This window comes from Micropterus salmoides, unplaced genomic scaffold, assembly GCF_014851395.1.
Source record: "Micropterus salmoides isolate LMB-PRFRI ecotype aquatic unplaced genomic scaffold, ASM1485139v1 Ms_hic_scaffold_21, whole genome shotgun sequence".
NCBI classification, from domain to species: Eukaryota; Metazoa; Chordata; class Actinopteri; order Centrarchiformes; family Centrarchidae; genus Micropterus; species Micropterus salmoides.
Window position 1 is genome coordinate 14,581,247 of NW_024041262.1, and position 16,948 is coordinate 14,598,194.

The 16,948-nt window shown below is 38.2% G+C and overlaps 1 protein-coding gene across 1 annotated transcript in view; it reads right to left on the reverse strand.

The window, feature by feature from the left end:
- Positions 1-16,948, reverse strand: part of nrg3b (neuregulin 3b) — a 201,514-nt gene that overhangs the window by 97,220 nt on the left and 87,346 nt on the right. The window contains 1 exon segment of the mRNA XM_038736674.1: positions 9,305-9,440. Within this exon segment, the coding sequence (XP_038592602.1) occupies positions 9,305-9,440 (136 nt within the window).

Consider the following 16,948-nt stretch of genomic DNA (forward strand, 5'->3'; position numbering starts at 1 on the left):
AATTGTGTTGCTTTCATACAGCAGCTGGGTGGGGTTGTGGGGGACATGGCCCATTGGCTTTAAGCCTGGAGAACGTCCTCCCTAGCAGGATGGATCAGCAAAGGAGCGACAGCATCGTGGATTAGTGCAGCCTGTCAAGGTCTGACTGTGCAGTGACAATTTAATCGCTGAACTGGCTCCCCGTAGAAAAAGGAAGATGAGAGGAAGAAAAACAGGAAGGGGAAGTTAAGAGGTTGTGGTCTTCATTTATATGATTTATTATGTCATATCAGATTCTGTTAATACTGCTGTCAACGTCTCCTGGGTTCTGGGAAAAAACATAAAGAGGCTCAAAGAGACACAGACAAACACACACAGTCACTCAGCCTATCCTTAAGCTTAACCCTACAGTAATTTACTCCTTCTTTTTGTTAGATTTTATGCACTTCCTCATCAGGGTAGATGTACATGAATGTCCCTTAAGGCATTCAGATTCACACAGCGTAAGCGCTTTGCTTATGAAATACTGTTTTTACTAGTTATCCATCTACACTGATGGGTTTTGAAGGAACACACATAAAACATAAATGTTCATTTAAATATAATCTCTTATGTCTCACAACTTTGGCTGAAGCAAATATGCAAATTGTGTTATGTATTATTCACTACAGCAGTCATTTATACCATTAGGTGGCAATTATTTTAATGTCTGATCACTCAGAATCATTGCATAAAATAAAATGCAACGGCTGAGAGATGATAGAGCATTTGAATGTAACTACCATGGCAGGCACACTATAAGTGAGTCAACAACTATTTTTTTCTGCTTCTGGCCTCACCCTAATGAGGGAAGAAGTTACCATGGTAATAGTAGACACGAGCTACCTTGAGCTTTGCCAGGCTTTCAATGCACACACAAGCACAAAGACACACACACACACAGAATAGTGATTTCATCCTCCATGGTGAGGAGAAGAAAAACTATCCATTAAAAACGTTTGGTTATTAAAAGGTGTGGTAAAACATTAAGAAACCATTGGGCAAGTCTTTCTTGTTCTTCTATAATCATCATTATTATAAACCAGCAACAAATCTCTCTTGCTGGTTATATGGTTCCATTTGCTTTGACTTGACTAAACCTGTAATTAAAGCCAGATTTGTTCTGACAGGATTTTTAAAACCTTTCTATAATGGTTGCAGGTCTTTGACCTTCCTTGAAGATGTTACCAATTTCATATACAGATCACTAAATCCTTGATACTAGCAGTTTATTATCAATTTAGAAAAAAGGCATTTAAAAAAAATACTACCAGTGGAAACTTAGATGGTAAACTGTCTATGTTAAAGTCACTTCTTAAAATGCAAAAAACATCCATTGTAATTCTTATGCAACACTCTTCTCAACTTAGGTCTGGAATAGTAATTTAGCATTTCCATACTATTATTATGGATTTACATTTCAATCAGAAGGAAACATATTCAAAACCCATAATAATGGATTGCTAAGTATAAATGATGGTACCAATATACAATGCAGAGTTCATAGTTTTCCTCTCCATGCTTGTCTTTGGCAAGGAGGCATCAGGCTGTTTCAACTATATAAAGCTAACTTGCAGCAATTTTGCATCATCTGTGCAACACAAGAGAGCCTCTGTGGAGTGTGTTGTTGATACAATGCCCATTCAAGTTAGGAAACATTCTGTTGAAAGGAAGCGAAAATTTTCGGTGAAGGGAGACCATTTTTCCTACTGATTTTTCCAAGAGAAATCCTTTCCATTTAAGTCAAGAAAAAAAAGATTTTGCAGGTTGGCATAATGTTACTACAGGAAAAAAGTAGGTTACCGTAGGTAAGCAGCAGGTGTTATTTGTGTACATAGAATGAAAAAGTGCACCCACATACAACAATCAAGATTTTGCTGCATTGCACGCCCTGAGTAAAGCATGCGCAGCTTATGATCATTGCTGTGTGTCCCCCCCAAAAAACAACACAATGCTGCAGGTTCTGGCCAGAGCTGCAGTGCAGCCTCATTCCAACTAATATATTCTACAACTCCCTCCAACCGTGGCTAACTGCATGCTTTTGGTTTGCTGAGCACATGTCAGACTGATACTGCTGAGCCCTCACATCAAAGTCAAAACCTGCATCACTGAGCAGGTCCAATATTTTCAAACTACAACCTGCTAGAAACAATTGTATTGAAAAATGCAGAAAGGACGTTACACAGGGTAGGGCGTATCATCAATAAGGGCTGTGCTGAATGAAGGGCACCCATGCAGAATGATCAATTTTAACACAGTTATTTCCATAATAAATTATCAGAGGCCATAAGGTCCTATTTTGTCTTGGGCTCTGGAAGGACTTTAAGTGGCTCTGGCAAGCTCTGCTTCACTGAATTACACACATGCCCTCCTGTAATTCACAGACCTAACATACATAGCTACTCTTTGAGCCACCAATTAACCTTCCAGTATCTCCACATGGAACTGTGGTCATGTTTTTTCACATGCTGATTCAAAATGAAACACACAACTGAAACTGGGTCAGAACTGAAGAAGTCCTTTGGATGAGGGACGAAACGTCTTCCAGTATCTTCAACCAAGTCCAGTTGCACTTGATTTTAACCTTCGTTGGAGAACTATGACCTGGATGACTGAGAATCTTCATAGACAACACACAAAACACACATCTTGCTAATTGGCCATGAACTTTGTTCTGGGTTTGCTTAAGTGGAAGGAAAGCAACAATATGGTTTGTGTTAGCAGCAATTATTTGTCACAGAAACTCTGGTGTTACGGATTATATCAAAAGTGTCTGGTGCAAGGCACAGTCATATACTGTGCAAAGTAGGGCTCCACCGAAATGGCAATCCTTGGCCGAAGCCGAATATAAAGAAAAAAAAGCCAAATACCGAAGCCATTTAATTTGACTTTTTTTCCCGTTGCATAAATAAAATAGTCAAAATGTGCTTTTACTCAGTATTTCCCACAGGATTTGGAGAGACTATGGTGGGTGGGTCTGAGGCCTAAGAGGGTGAGGTAAAGTAAATTACACGTGTCCATTTACTTTTAATGTACATATGTAATATGTTTTATACTTTCTGTGAATATAATCCAATTAATCTTATTTCCATACTATATGGACACCTTTTTACCAAGATGAAGGCTTCACAGCCTCTCTTCAGGTAGGACTCTCATACTGCAACACTTGTCTTTGTAAAGAGAGACTGACAGGATAAAGATGCTAACCTGCCTGTCAGCTCGCTCTGGTCCGTCCATGGATTTACCATAAATGCTTGAATACGTTTGCACTTGAAATTTAGGTGCAGCTAGCTTAATCGCCTTCTTAGAAACAAGTGACAGAAACAGTCAAACCGGACCGTTTGTTACATTTTCTAAGAAGTCAGCCACAGATTTAGTGGATGTGCTAGGAGACAATTCAGCAGAACAGTGTTTGCAAACGGCGATTTTTGTGTCTTTCTTGGACACTTTAAAATGCATCCACACTGCCGACATGTCAGCGTAGTTATTTGGTAAAATTTATTCGGCCTTTTGACATATTACACCAAAAGTGCTTTTTTTGGCCGATTAATTTTGGTGGCCGAACATTCAGTGCATCGCTGCCAAAAAGTGCATGAACAAGTCATATTTAAACTCTTTGTGGATGATATGTGGGACAATTTTAACTCGAATCCCTCATCTGGAGGAAAAAAACATTTCAAGTAATTTTTTGTCATAACTAAATACACTTGTGGCTGTGTGATTGAAATTCAACCTAGAACCGTCAGCATCCAACTTAATACATGTAGTGACAGTTGTAGAGGTAGCTATATCCTCTATGGCTCTGTCAGGCACTGTCAGGTCCGTGCTGCATCGGCACATCCAAAGTGTCCCAACAGTCTGCCGCAAGTTCTGTTTGTCTGTTCACGTACTAACACTGAATTCTGAATTGTTGTTCTCATAGGATCACAGGAACATGTGTTATCTTTTCCACTGTTAATTTAATTTGAGGTGCCTGTGGCGATCCTCTACCTCTGGCACAAGGACATGCTTTCCCCTTGGGTAGAAGCTTTAGTGGCTGTTTAATTCCAGACTCACCATCCCAAAACTGTTTGAGTGAAGAGAATAGGAAAACAGGTAACATGATTGGCTATGACGGCCACCTCCTGATAATGAATTCCTCCTCCTTTGGCTTTTTCATATCTTCATAGCATATATGCATTCTGCTTTTGTGTGCTCGCTCAGCGAGTCTGACACCTCAGAGCCAAAGAAAATGTGTCATCATCTTAGTCTCTCCTTTGCTATCAGAAATGCACATCAAAATCATGTTTCTCCTCCCCCTGATGGCAGGTTTGATACCAATTTGAATTTACACAGGGCAATATTGAGATTTATCATTCTTGATGATTTCTGCTCTGTGTGACAATTGATGCTTGATGCAACGTTTATATTAAGTTTCCTATAAAGTAAACATATCTGTATATGCATTGACTCTGTTGTTGAAGTAAACATTAATACTTTCACTCATCTACATACTGTATCTAATGCATGAGATTGTATTCTTAAATCTTTTAAATGTCTTTTAATAGGCTACGTTTTGTGAAGTGGTTGTCTTTAATTTTCCACTGCATCTGTTAGGGCCTGTCCATAGGCTTGCCATTCATCTGTGACAACATCTGAGCCTCTTCTTACATGATGTTGGTCGGCAACAGGTCTTCTCTTGAGCGATCTTTCACCACCCTGACAATGTGTTTTCTTGATGTAATTATGTTGTGTTTTTGTGCTAAACTGCAAAATGTTCAAAATTCATACAGATTGTTCATAAAGTGAAAAACATAAATAAAAGTTGTTTTCCTGCGCAAAATGTGTGTCACTTTACTTAAAGCAAACAATGACGTGTTATAAGGTCTTATAATTAGTTCATATGGTATTATGTCCATCTGTAATATATTATACAGGGATAGATATTTTATCACTTTACTTAAAGCAAACAAAGACATGCTATATAACTTTAAACATAACTATAAGCTATTATTCCATTTTATATAACTAATTTTAAATTGTGACTAAAAAGTGTATTTATAACGAGGCAGAGTTGGTTATAATGTGTTATGGAACATGGTCAGGGATTCTTGCCGCACATTGATATAAACTAGCATTACTATTAGTTATAAAACATTAAATCAAAAGTTCATAATACATTATGAACTTTGCTATAGCGCCTAATGCATGTTTGTAAGTGATTATAACAGTTGTTATAATGTCTTATGGACGCATTATATTGTGTTATAAATATATGCATAAGTCATTATAGTGATAGTGATAGTGACCTTCATAGAAAGTGTTACCAAAAATTGTTTTGGTGAATTTGGCAGGGCACTGTAGTAATGGCTTGGCTTCAAAATCCTTAACAGAGAATGATGTAATTTCAAGTGTAGTTATCTATAGAGTGATACTTCTATATGTGCTTGGGCCATCATGTGTTGAGCCCCAATTAGCACCTTTAGCAAGACCTTTGAATTCTTGTACATGTATTGTACTCAACATATAAGAAGCTACAGCAATGATGTGGAAGTAGGTCTTTAACTCACATTTGCATGTTTATTTTGGGAGCCTTATTAGCATTGGCAGACATGAACATCCGGCAGAGGAGGGGGAGAAAGGAGGAGGAGAGTGAAGGAAATGTTTCATAACAAAATAAACTGATTCCCAACTGTGTTCTCATCCAATGATTCAAGTGTTTAAAGATTGTTCTGACATCTTTACTTGTCTATTGTTGGAGAACATCCAACCATCTATTATGCTCTTTGCACTGTGGCCTGGAGGATAAGATGACGTCAAAGGAGGCAGCAAGTTAAACCTTTACTTTTCTGTGCTTTACAGCAGACTGAAGAGATCAGCAGTTATTTTCATGAAGAGGCTGATCCAGCATTGCTTAGGGGGGAGGGGTGATTGATCAACAGCAGTTTCTCTAGCACCATAAACCTGGGTGTAATAATCTGCCTTATATGTATTCCCCTTTTAGTTGTATCTAGAAATGTGGATGGAAAATATCTGGGTTTATCATTACGCACAGTATCTCTGACAGGAAGAAAAACAGAGGATAACACTGTGTGCAGCGTGGTATGAATATAGTAATGGCCTAGCAGTTCTCCACTGCTACTGTATTTACAGTCTTCAGCTCATTGTTTGGGTTTGTCAGTCCATATGGTTGGATCCCCAAAAAATAAAACTGAGGGCTGCCATATTTCAGCAAAGAACCTTACACAAGCTGACTGTACGCTACCCGCTCAGCATGAAATAGCAAAGATCTGAAATAAAGAAATAGCTGGTGAGGAGAGTCCAACATTTAGCCAGTCAGAAAGAGACAGATCGTTTTCTCAGGAGTTGGTGGACCAAACCATGGACTTGAATTTCGACAGGTAGACAGAAATAATGGGATCATCACAAATAGCAGTTAATAAATACTTTATCAGGGCAAAATGCATCGTCCATATCTTTTGAATGTATTTTTAACTTAAATTTTTTTTTGTGGCAATAAAGAATCAGTTTTAAAGATTTTATGTTCTGCTTCAGCTTTATTGTGGCTCCATTGCTGTGAGTTTGTTTTGGGGACTTTCTGCCCCCTAGTGGTTAGAAATCCTGTAACATCACTTTAATGTAGACTGCAGGCTTAATTAGTTGTTTTCACATTACTCGTGACAAGTTACCTTCGAAATAATTCAATTTTGTGATTACTGTCCTGTAAAAGCGCTTCATCAATATCACTAGCACACCTGGAGTTCCACCTAGCAGCGATGACATTAAACTGCATCAACATGGCAGTGATTTTTGAGTAAAATTATTATATTTTCTGACTTACTGCCTGGACTCTCAGGCAAACGAAACAACCTTTCAACAAAAGTATTCACAAACCTGTAATCATTCTTTCACACAACAGGCATTCAACTCAAGACAAATTGGCAGATAGTACCTATGGGTTATGCGCTCCAGTCTTTCCTGAGTTCTATATGCAGTCATTCAGCTGTCACTAATTATAGTCCACAGTCTTCGGGGTTTCTTGATGCTGCTGTCGCACAAGAGGGACATTCCAAATCGTCTACCGTAATGTGACATGAAACACACACTGACTCTTCTTCCCATCATTGAATTTTTCCCAGAACCATTCATTGAAATTATATATAATTATACAGTGGAAACTGCTTATAGGGATCACGGTTCTACAGTGATCAACCACTTATTTGGATCAAAAAGCTTGGGACAGAATCATTCCTATACAAATGCTGTATGTATATAATATTTTAAACATCATAATATTTTTTTAGGCTATAGCCTAATAATAATTTGAACTAGATATATATTATTTACATTACTGTATGCATTTGCATTCTACAGTAGTATAATTATAACTCCAATAATAATTTAATTTCTGCAGTAATTTGAAAAGTGGTTGAAACAGCTGCTATGTATTTGGTAACAGTCAATAAAATTCAGTAAATAGCAAAGCAGTTTTCATTCCTTAATATTGATGCTATAAATGTCAATTAGATGATAATCTCCATGAGAAAAAGAAAAAACAAATCTGTTATAACAACCATTCCCTCATACTGATCAATTTGACTCAGATGGATGTGATCACTATAAGAGGTTTCCACTGAATAATCAAATATTCAAGCATTAATACTTGAATCAATATTGTGTCCAAATGATATAATTTTCCATTTTTTATAGCTGGTTTCTGCTAAAATTTGATGTGTTTCTTCATTTAGCAAATAGATTTTAAAGTTATCTGGTTAATTATCTGTGATTGATAATAAACCATGTGACTGTTATAATGAGCAAAAATGGTCAGTGAGTTTTAATTAAATGCACACATTACCTCACTGTTTTTTCAACTTTCAACATTTACTTTTCTAAGAAGCTTGACTCACACTCATGCTTCATTTATAATGCACCGTTTCTTTTTTCCAGATAAAGATTTAGGCCCTTTAATTCCAGGTAGGTGTACTAATGAGCTGGTTTTCAATTCAGCACCATTCAGCACAACTCTTCCCTCAGAGAACATTTCTTATCATGTATTTTTAAAGTGATGTATTTTTAAAGTGATATACCAGAGTGATTGCAGAGTTGAAGTGGATAGTGCAGCAGGCCGCTAAGGGGGAGCAGGAACATCCAGGAACATACAAAGAAGAGAGGAGTTCAAGCACATAAATTTGCAATGCACATACGACTACAGGCATATTAAGCGTGCTTTCCTAGCATACTGTTTAATTTGGGTGTATTTTGCAGTACAATCCTAAAAGAATCGGCTAATATTATATAAATGATAGCTAACAGAACATATTAAGGCATATACTGCTATAAAGCATTATTTTATAGCATTTACTCTCTTGTGTATATATACTCCTATTTTTCTTCCCATCCACCTGTAAATGACATTTTGAGCACTATAACTATATCTTTATCACAAATAAGAAGAAACATAATTAGGTGACAGATGAATGGGATAGGCTTTCTACTGCAGGCAAATAGGTTGTCAAAGGCTTTATAAAGGATTGGATTTGTTTTGTTCAATAAATTTGATCTAGGTAATTAACAACATTTTAGTTATGCCTGCCACGTTTTGAGTTGTGTCAGGGTGTGCGAAATGTATTCTGTTGGGCAATCAGGGTGTGAGTGGCTGCCTGAGTGGAAAAAGAAAAAGGAAAGAAAATGGCGAAAGAAAAAGAACAACAAGAACAATCTTTTGCTTTTAAGTAAGATCAAAGAATGATCTTGCAAGAGCCCCTTCTTTGCACCTACCATTAAAATGCATCTCATACCAGGGAGGTCATATGAGGCAACATTTATGCCAAGGTTAATACATGAGGAGAAGCCCATTTTGTAAGAATGCTATCACTACTTTTTGTCAGACCACAATAAAAAGACAGTTGCATCATGTTTGCTCCTCTTGTGCTTCCTGGTTGAATCTGCATGGAAGGATTTCCTTTCCATTTGTGTAGTTTAGTTTCATCAGAAATTCAACTGCATCTAATGCGGCCAAAGCATCTCTAAACCCTCGATTAGTGGTTTGGGTCATTATCGATGTTCAGTGCATTTTGGGTGCATTTGCACAGGAACGATTTTCCTGTGTATCATCACTCTAAGAACACAGTCTGTCAGGCTGGGGAGGAAAAAAGCTGCCTGAATGAAAGTGACCCCAAGGTTAGTGATTAGAGGGGAAGGGCAAAGAGAGGAAACGTCAATGCTGAGAAAGAAACCAAATGCCTCAAACACACACACACACACACACACACACACACACAAATACATGCCCCATCACACTCACCTGCAGTGTCTGTGAACCCCAGCCACAGTTTCAATAATGGAGCACTCTCCCTCATTTAGACAAAAGGCCAGGTCCTTGTCTTCCACACATGGCTTGAAGACCTCTGAACGTAGACTAGGAAGTGTGGGGGCCACTGCTGTAGACAGAAAAAGACAGAGAGACACATTTAGTTACTACTGGAAAAAGAAATTGCATCTTTAATCATAGCTAATTCACTCTGGAACACTTCTCATTCCTTTCATTTCTTTGATGTGTTTCTGCACGTGGCATGCCGTTATGCTTCTGAAAGTATAGATTCTCTTTTATAGTGATTTCTCTTTTGTACTGAAATGGCCACTCTCCTTGGATTGGAAGAGAAGACTTTATTCTTTGTTTATTTCTGAAACTCCCTGGACTAAAGGCAGGATAGCCCTAGGAACAACATCTTCTTCTTCATTACTGACTGAGCAAAATTGGCATTTTCGATTTGAAGGTTTCTGACACTGACCTGATGCAATGAAAGCGATGTAATCTTGTAACACATGCTATTGACTGCAATAATAGGCTTTTGTGCATTACAACTGCTGTCAGTATTGTAGTACTTTTTGGTGTATGTGCTGTATATGTTGCTTTTATTAAACATATGTATAGCATTACTGGTGTCTGTTTTGCTGTTTGTTTCAAATGAAGCAGTTTAATCACAATTCCGTAGAGAATTTCCTGGTCTGCTGCTTTAGTAAACATAGCTGTAAAACACGGAAATAAATTACGCTAAGGAGGTAAGGAAGTGAGACGATAATATGTTGCGCTACAAAGAGGCAGGATAGAGAGGGATGGGCTTGGTAATGGTACTTTAATTCTCCTCTTCTAGTCTGACCCTGAACTGCTCTCACATAAAGAGCATGACTGCCATGTACAAGCACTGCAATGCAGGGCTCTCCACCCTGTGAAATATGCACAGCTGTCAGGCGTGTGGTCACAGTGGCGTATAAATATTGTGTGCTAGCATGTGCAACCACATGCTAGTGTATGCAGATATTCTATCAAAAGCATTCATGAACAAGTACACACGTGTTGGCAGACACACATTTACAATAACACAGAAATTATCACTCAGAAGCTCTTTCACTCATCGTCATGTATTCAAGCATTGAAAATTGGATTGACTGGTATTACGCTCAATACCTTGCAGACACAATTGGATTACACATCTGATTCTGCTTTCATCCATTTATATTATGCACACAGACACACTATTTGAATGCACACACATGCACACTCACACAAAATATTTTTCTCATTGTCATTCGGCACCTATTTCTATGATTCTTTTGCATGAGTCGTTAACATCTTTGCTGCCCAATCCGCATTGCATGCCACACTTCTGCTGGCCAATAGCCTTTTTCAGCTGAGGCTCTAGTGACCAATAGGGTCCAGAGGAATAAAAAGTCGGTAATCCGTTTGTTGTGCCCCACTGTCCTGTTCAATCTATGTTTTGTTTATGACCATTGATCGATAAATCCGGGGCTCTTGATGTAAGGCCCAAGAGATGATGAGAGATCAGAGGTAACACAAAAAGAGATATGTGGAGCTCCTGGGGCCAAGCAAGACTCTGCTCTGTCAGAGTAAAAACTTTGGCAGATACAATTTAAACTACTTACTGTAGTGACTCATAAAATATCTTCAGATGCATTTGGGGTCTACTTAAAATAATTTTAGGATCAGTTCATATTTATCAGCCTGAGAGTATGAAAGTAGGTCTTGAACCCAAGTTGATTCTTTCACTCTCTAGGCTTTAAAAGGCACCGTATTACATCTTGTATTATTAATTTGACTAATTCCCTGAGTGGAATGTAGAAAAGGTTATCTATTCCAAGATGCCACTTTAATAATAGAAAATAGAACACAAAGTCCCCCTGTGGTACACACATCCCTGGCAATTATTATCATGGTGTTTAAAGTCCCTTGTATCTTTTATTCAAACAGCAGCAGTGACCACATGTGAAGAATAGCATGTTTGATATGCAGCGACAACAACCTATGTTCGGCCAATGGTTTAGCTTTAAGGCCATGAAGCAAAGCTTTTCTCACAAAAGGGGAAATTGATTTTGTGCTGTAAGCCTAACCAGTGATATATTTACATTAGAAAAGCTAAGGTCATGCAGATACCAAACACCCTTTTAGTACCTGCATCACAAGTAATCTTATCAGTTTCAAAAACCTTCTTTTTTCACTCGTTGCCTTATCTTATTTCAAAGAATGAGTGAAGAAGGCTTTTGCTGGTCCATTACTACTATATTCTTTTCTATATAAAAAGCGGTCCAAGTGCAGCATCATTTCATTTGTCACATGTTGTTGAAAGAGCATCGGGGTACACAAGGTCACTGTGGTACCAGGGAACACATCATTTTGGCAATTGATGATGATGTACAACATCTCCATATTTTTTTTTCACAAGGGACAAAGCTCCCACAAAAGTCCAAGGCATATTACAGCAGCACCTTTTGACTGTCTTTCCATTCAGACAGTGAATGTGCCAGTTTCACACCCAGAGAGAGGGAGGCTGACACAAGTGTCTTAAATTAAACATATTATGGAATACTTTAAATGTGCAGAGGATTTCTAGAATAGCTGATCTCTGAAATTTCCCATGGTTTTTAATATTGCACCTACGGCACCCAATGAATCCTTTAACCTATAAAACCTGTGAAAGTAAATGCACACATTTCAGCATGTTCTCTATTTCCTTAAAACAGAATAAAAAGTGTAAAGTCTCTCACCTGTCACTTTACAAAATAAAGGCTCTGCTATTTTTCACCAGTCTACAAACAAACAGCCTGTACTGAGTACCTCTCAAAAATCTGCAAAAAACTTAAGTCTTCAAGGATTGCCTCAACTCTTTTAGCCCTGTTGGCCACATCAAGGAACAAGTCATCTTCAGATTTGTTTGGCCTTGAGCAATACAGGCTGTCAATTTCTTATGGGTTCCCTTTTCATCACTGTGACAGGCAAGAAATGGTAAAAAATCTGCAGCATAGCAAGCACAACTCAGGCACTTTTGAACGAGCACCTGTCAAACAGGATCCTGTGGAAATGCTACATTCTTTAAATATTCCACTGTCAGAAACATAGCAATTTAATAAAGCAATTAGTCTTGTATGTTTTGATGCGATATGTTCTGTATTGTCATTTCCTGACTGTCAAGGAACTGGCCCTAAATAAATCAGTGTAAGCCCTGCTACTGATCCAAGCAGTCAAACTAATTAAAGCAGAAGACAGATTTTTGCACTTTTTTGATATCAAACCAGTAACAAAATCAGTTTGTTTTTTTAAATGAATCTGCATCTTCATTATTGAGGTAACAGCTGATAAATGATGTGTCCCTTGCTTTTAGTCATTATTAAGATATAGTGCCATGACTAATTATGTCAAACATACAAGTTGCCATTAGGTTCATTTATCAACACTTTTAATGAAGCCATTTGACAAAATAAAACCCTCACTATGTAAGACTCTAGCAAACTCTGTGAAAGTCAAATGGCTAGGTAGCTGTTAAAAAAAAATGGTGGAAAATGTGCTAATAAATGGCAGCTGCCATGAGAGCGTGATTCATCCTGGACTCTTTGAAATCATTTTCACGTCTCTCACTCTCCCCATTGCACAAAGGCAATACAGATTGCCAATTCCTTTGGTAACTTTCGAGGAATCTACTGGCTGGGGATCACAGATTCAGATGATGCTTGAGAGATCACAGTTATCAGAGAGGAGTACTGAGGCTAGTGCTTCTTCCCAGTCACTACTATTGAATCGCTATCAGTCAATATCTTCAAAAGCTCAACATTTCTTATTGGGGAATGGAGGAGGGGATCCAACTCCACCACAAAAGCAAAGTCCCATAAGTTAAAACTCAAACAAGTGAATTAAAATAGAGCTGAATATAAAGCTGAATGCACACTAACATGACTAGATATGCTAATTATAATTGAAAAAGACACATTATGTTTTTTTATAATAAAAAGGAAGTCCCAAAAAGGATGTTCTTCTCTATGAATGCATACAGCCAATCAAAGTGCACTAAAAGTGGGCCAGTGTCTGCAGCATATTATGCTGCACAGTGCAGCATGGATCTGAGGTGTTTTGTGGCAAACACTGAGGCGATGTTTGCCTACTGCTATAAACGTTAATATTATTTGGTAACATATCACAAAACAAACAGTATTTATTTTTTTCATTTTAACAGATCCATAAAAGAAGCACCATTATTAACCTACACACACACCTTGACACAGCCACTATTTTTCATGCAGGTAGGATTATTATGCATCACTTCTTTTGGAACTGTGATTATCTTAAATGGAATAAATGGTGAATGCTCCACTTGTAAGGCATGCTACTGTTATTGTCTATGGCATATGGCACCTCAGTTTCACAGTCCCACTTTTGCTTTTTAGCACTAATGCTTGATTACTTTCAACTGCTAATTATAGTGCGTCTGAAAGTGGTGGTTATATTACAGTATTTTGCAGCCTTGATTCAAATCCAATTTTTAAATCTTACATTAAGCTTTTATGAAGTTGGAGCTGTCACAAAAAGGCTTTTTTTTGTAACTTTCCTATGGAGGCCCATATATTCTGTCTATACTCTGCACCCATACAGACAATATATACATGCAATTGACTGCACACATACACACATACTTACATACACACACATACAGAGCATCTTTGGCACAGACAACACAAGAGACAATTCCATTTACAACTGTATCATTTTCATTCTATGGCTTCCTACTAATGTGCTCATTAGTGTTCTTGTGCTGAGCCTTATCTCCCAGGAGACTGTGGTTGGGAGAGAACTGCCTGTGTTTACTGCAGCACACATCAAAGAGGGCCTTACTATGTAAAGGGAAAGTCCTAAGAGAGCCTACTGATTCCTTACCCATCATGCACCGCTGCCTTTTGGACAGAACCATATTGAGGCAAATATACAGTGCAGAGGGTATGGACAACACATTGGCCCTGACAATGCTGTCTATCACAATGGTTTGGAAATAACTTTTTTTTTCTCTGAACCAGCACTGTAACTGCTGCAAGAGGAATGGAAAAAAATGTTAATTACTGGAATCCTGGAATAATCAGTTTCTGTGCTAATAGTAATACCTGTTGACATAGTTTTAGAGCATGCCTTCCTTTTCACACCACGTGAAGAAAATGCCAGACACATGGTTTTCATGTGCCAACTCTAAAAAGGGGGAAATTATTTGGTCAGAATGATTCAAGAATTGTTTTCAAGCTAAATGTTTGGAACACCAATTGTGCCTCCTAAATGTGGAGAGCGAACAATAAAACTTACGATGATATGAATCATGCTTCATTGAGTTACTGAGTGCCACCGCAAAGCTCTTTCTGGCTGGCAAACAATTTTTACAAGGCCAATACTGTACTTACACTTGTACTCAGAAATTAACTCGAGGTCTATACGAGATAAGAGACTACTTGAATCTATTCTTCTTAGTGTTTACAAAGGACAAAATGGAGGCTGGTATATATATATGACACCACCAGCAAGCAATATGTATAAAAAATCCAATACTTACAGACAGCAATGGTCAATATTTATAAACACTTGAGTAGACACACACAAACACAGGGAGAAAAAAGCACATACATACTCCATGTATTGCATGATCATCAGGACGACAAGCCTCGGGAGACTGTCGCTGACATGACACTAACAAATAGTAGCTGACCTGTGGGATAGTCGGCTAAAGGTAGCAGCCACTGCCTGTAAGCAGGGTTAAAGACCACATGGCCTTGGTCGCCATGACAGTCCAGTGAGGGGAATTTGGTGGGACATTTGTCACAGGTTGTCCTTCACTCTTGTCCAACTGGCGGGGGCCTTAAAGGGCCAAGCTGCGACATATACTGTACATTATTGTTTGGTAAAGGTAGAAGATATGCATTTGAATTTGCTGAGTCTAGTCATTATCTAATGGCATCATTATTAAGTGATATAAAAGGGTTTTGAATGTGTTCACAGTGACAGGCCCAAAGCAGCAGGTTAATAAAGTAGACCCCAGAAGACATCACACATGCACTGAACCTTAAGGGAACAATTCTCCCCCTAATGAAAAGTTTTAATTATCTACATTATCTCCCGACCCTATGTCAGCTGAATCTTGATTAAAGTTTGGATGACCAAAGAACACACAACAAGTAAGTCCCTGCAGTTCCAAAACCCCTCCTTCTCCCAAGCAGATCATAAAGTGACCTTGGAATTTCTTTCCACAACCCATGCAACATAGTGCAAGTGTTGTGCAGCCAAGAGACTGAACTGTAAGTCCAAATCGCCTGTACTGCACTTTACCAGAAAGCTCGGCTTACTTGTTGTGTGATCTGCACTATACCTCTGTTGGAGGTGCAATGTGTCTACAATGTCAGAGACAACCTGCATATCTAATAGAAAAACCTGTACCAACATCAGGGGGGTTGAGCTGTTCCTTAGGAAAAAGACAGAAATCTAGTGCATCAGTCTAATGCAAAAGGGAGAACAGACCTTTAGTTTTCTCCTCACCAGAGCTTTAAGAACATTGAAATCAAACTGCAGGTGAACAGCATTCATGAACATCATTCACTTTATTACTTGATTAACCATGTTATTGAAAAGATGTGAGAAACACCATACTGTTTGATAGACCTTGAGCATAAATGTTACTGATGAAGTACTAGCAAAGTACCATTAAGCAAATACAATGAACACACAGGGATGGACAATTGATTGAATCTCTGGAATTAACGTGACTCATATTGTCAGGTTATTCTCAGTACCGAGAACTCTGTTTTTCTAAAGGTGCCTTAAGGGCTTCCAAAGATAATTTGCACATTTCTCTGACTCAGCAGTGGTAACAAAGCCACAATGCCAACCTTTTTCAAATGCGGATCACAAAGTGGCGCTGTGACAAACTCTTTTGACCTGCAGATCCTCCAGTAGTTATCAAGGTCAAAATGCAATCTGTCAGATGCTATTGACGTCCTGGTTAAGACCGGAGTCAGTAATGATGTTTTTAAGAATGCTCAAACTCAGAACAATATTATTAGAGGCAATTTCTCTTGTGCTAATTTGTCTTCACAACCCATATGCATTAATATGGAACTAGACAGATGATTTATCCTGATTCATTGATTGTAATTTGTGGTGTAATTATCATAATATACCACCAAGAGGGACACAATTATGTTACTGCTTATGATCTCAGAAATGAAAACATGCAATTTGCTGTACTGCATGTGGTGCCTGGTATTCAAATGTTTTTTGACATATTTCTTTATTTTGTGACAGATTTGTATGTTGTTTAGATGACTTTGTTATTGGAGATGATTACAGTGATATGTGTTACACATCACATTAGCTAAACCACTGCGATGTACTGTGCAACCGTGAACATGCATCCATTCGCTCCTTGGGGAAACTCATAAAGGCTGTTAAGAACGGGATGAGTGCCTCTACCTCAATCAAAAGTGGGCGATGTGCTTTAATGATATTATCTCCATTAGTCACAGAACAAATAACAGAGAATAACCAGCAACTGGAGAAATAAATGTGAATCCTTCCAATGTATATTTAATGAGCAAGGTCGCTTAATGCTTTTGCCACAGCAATGGCATT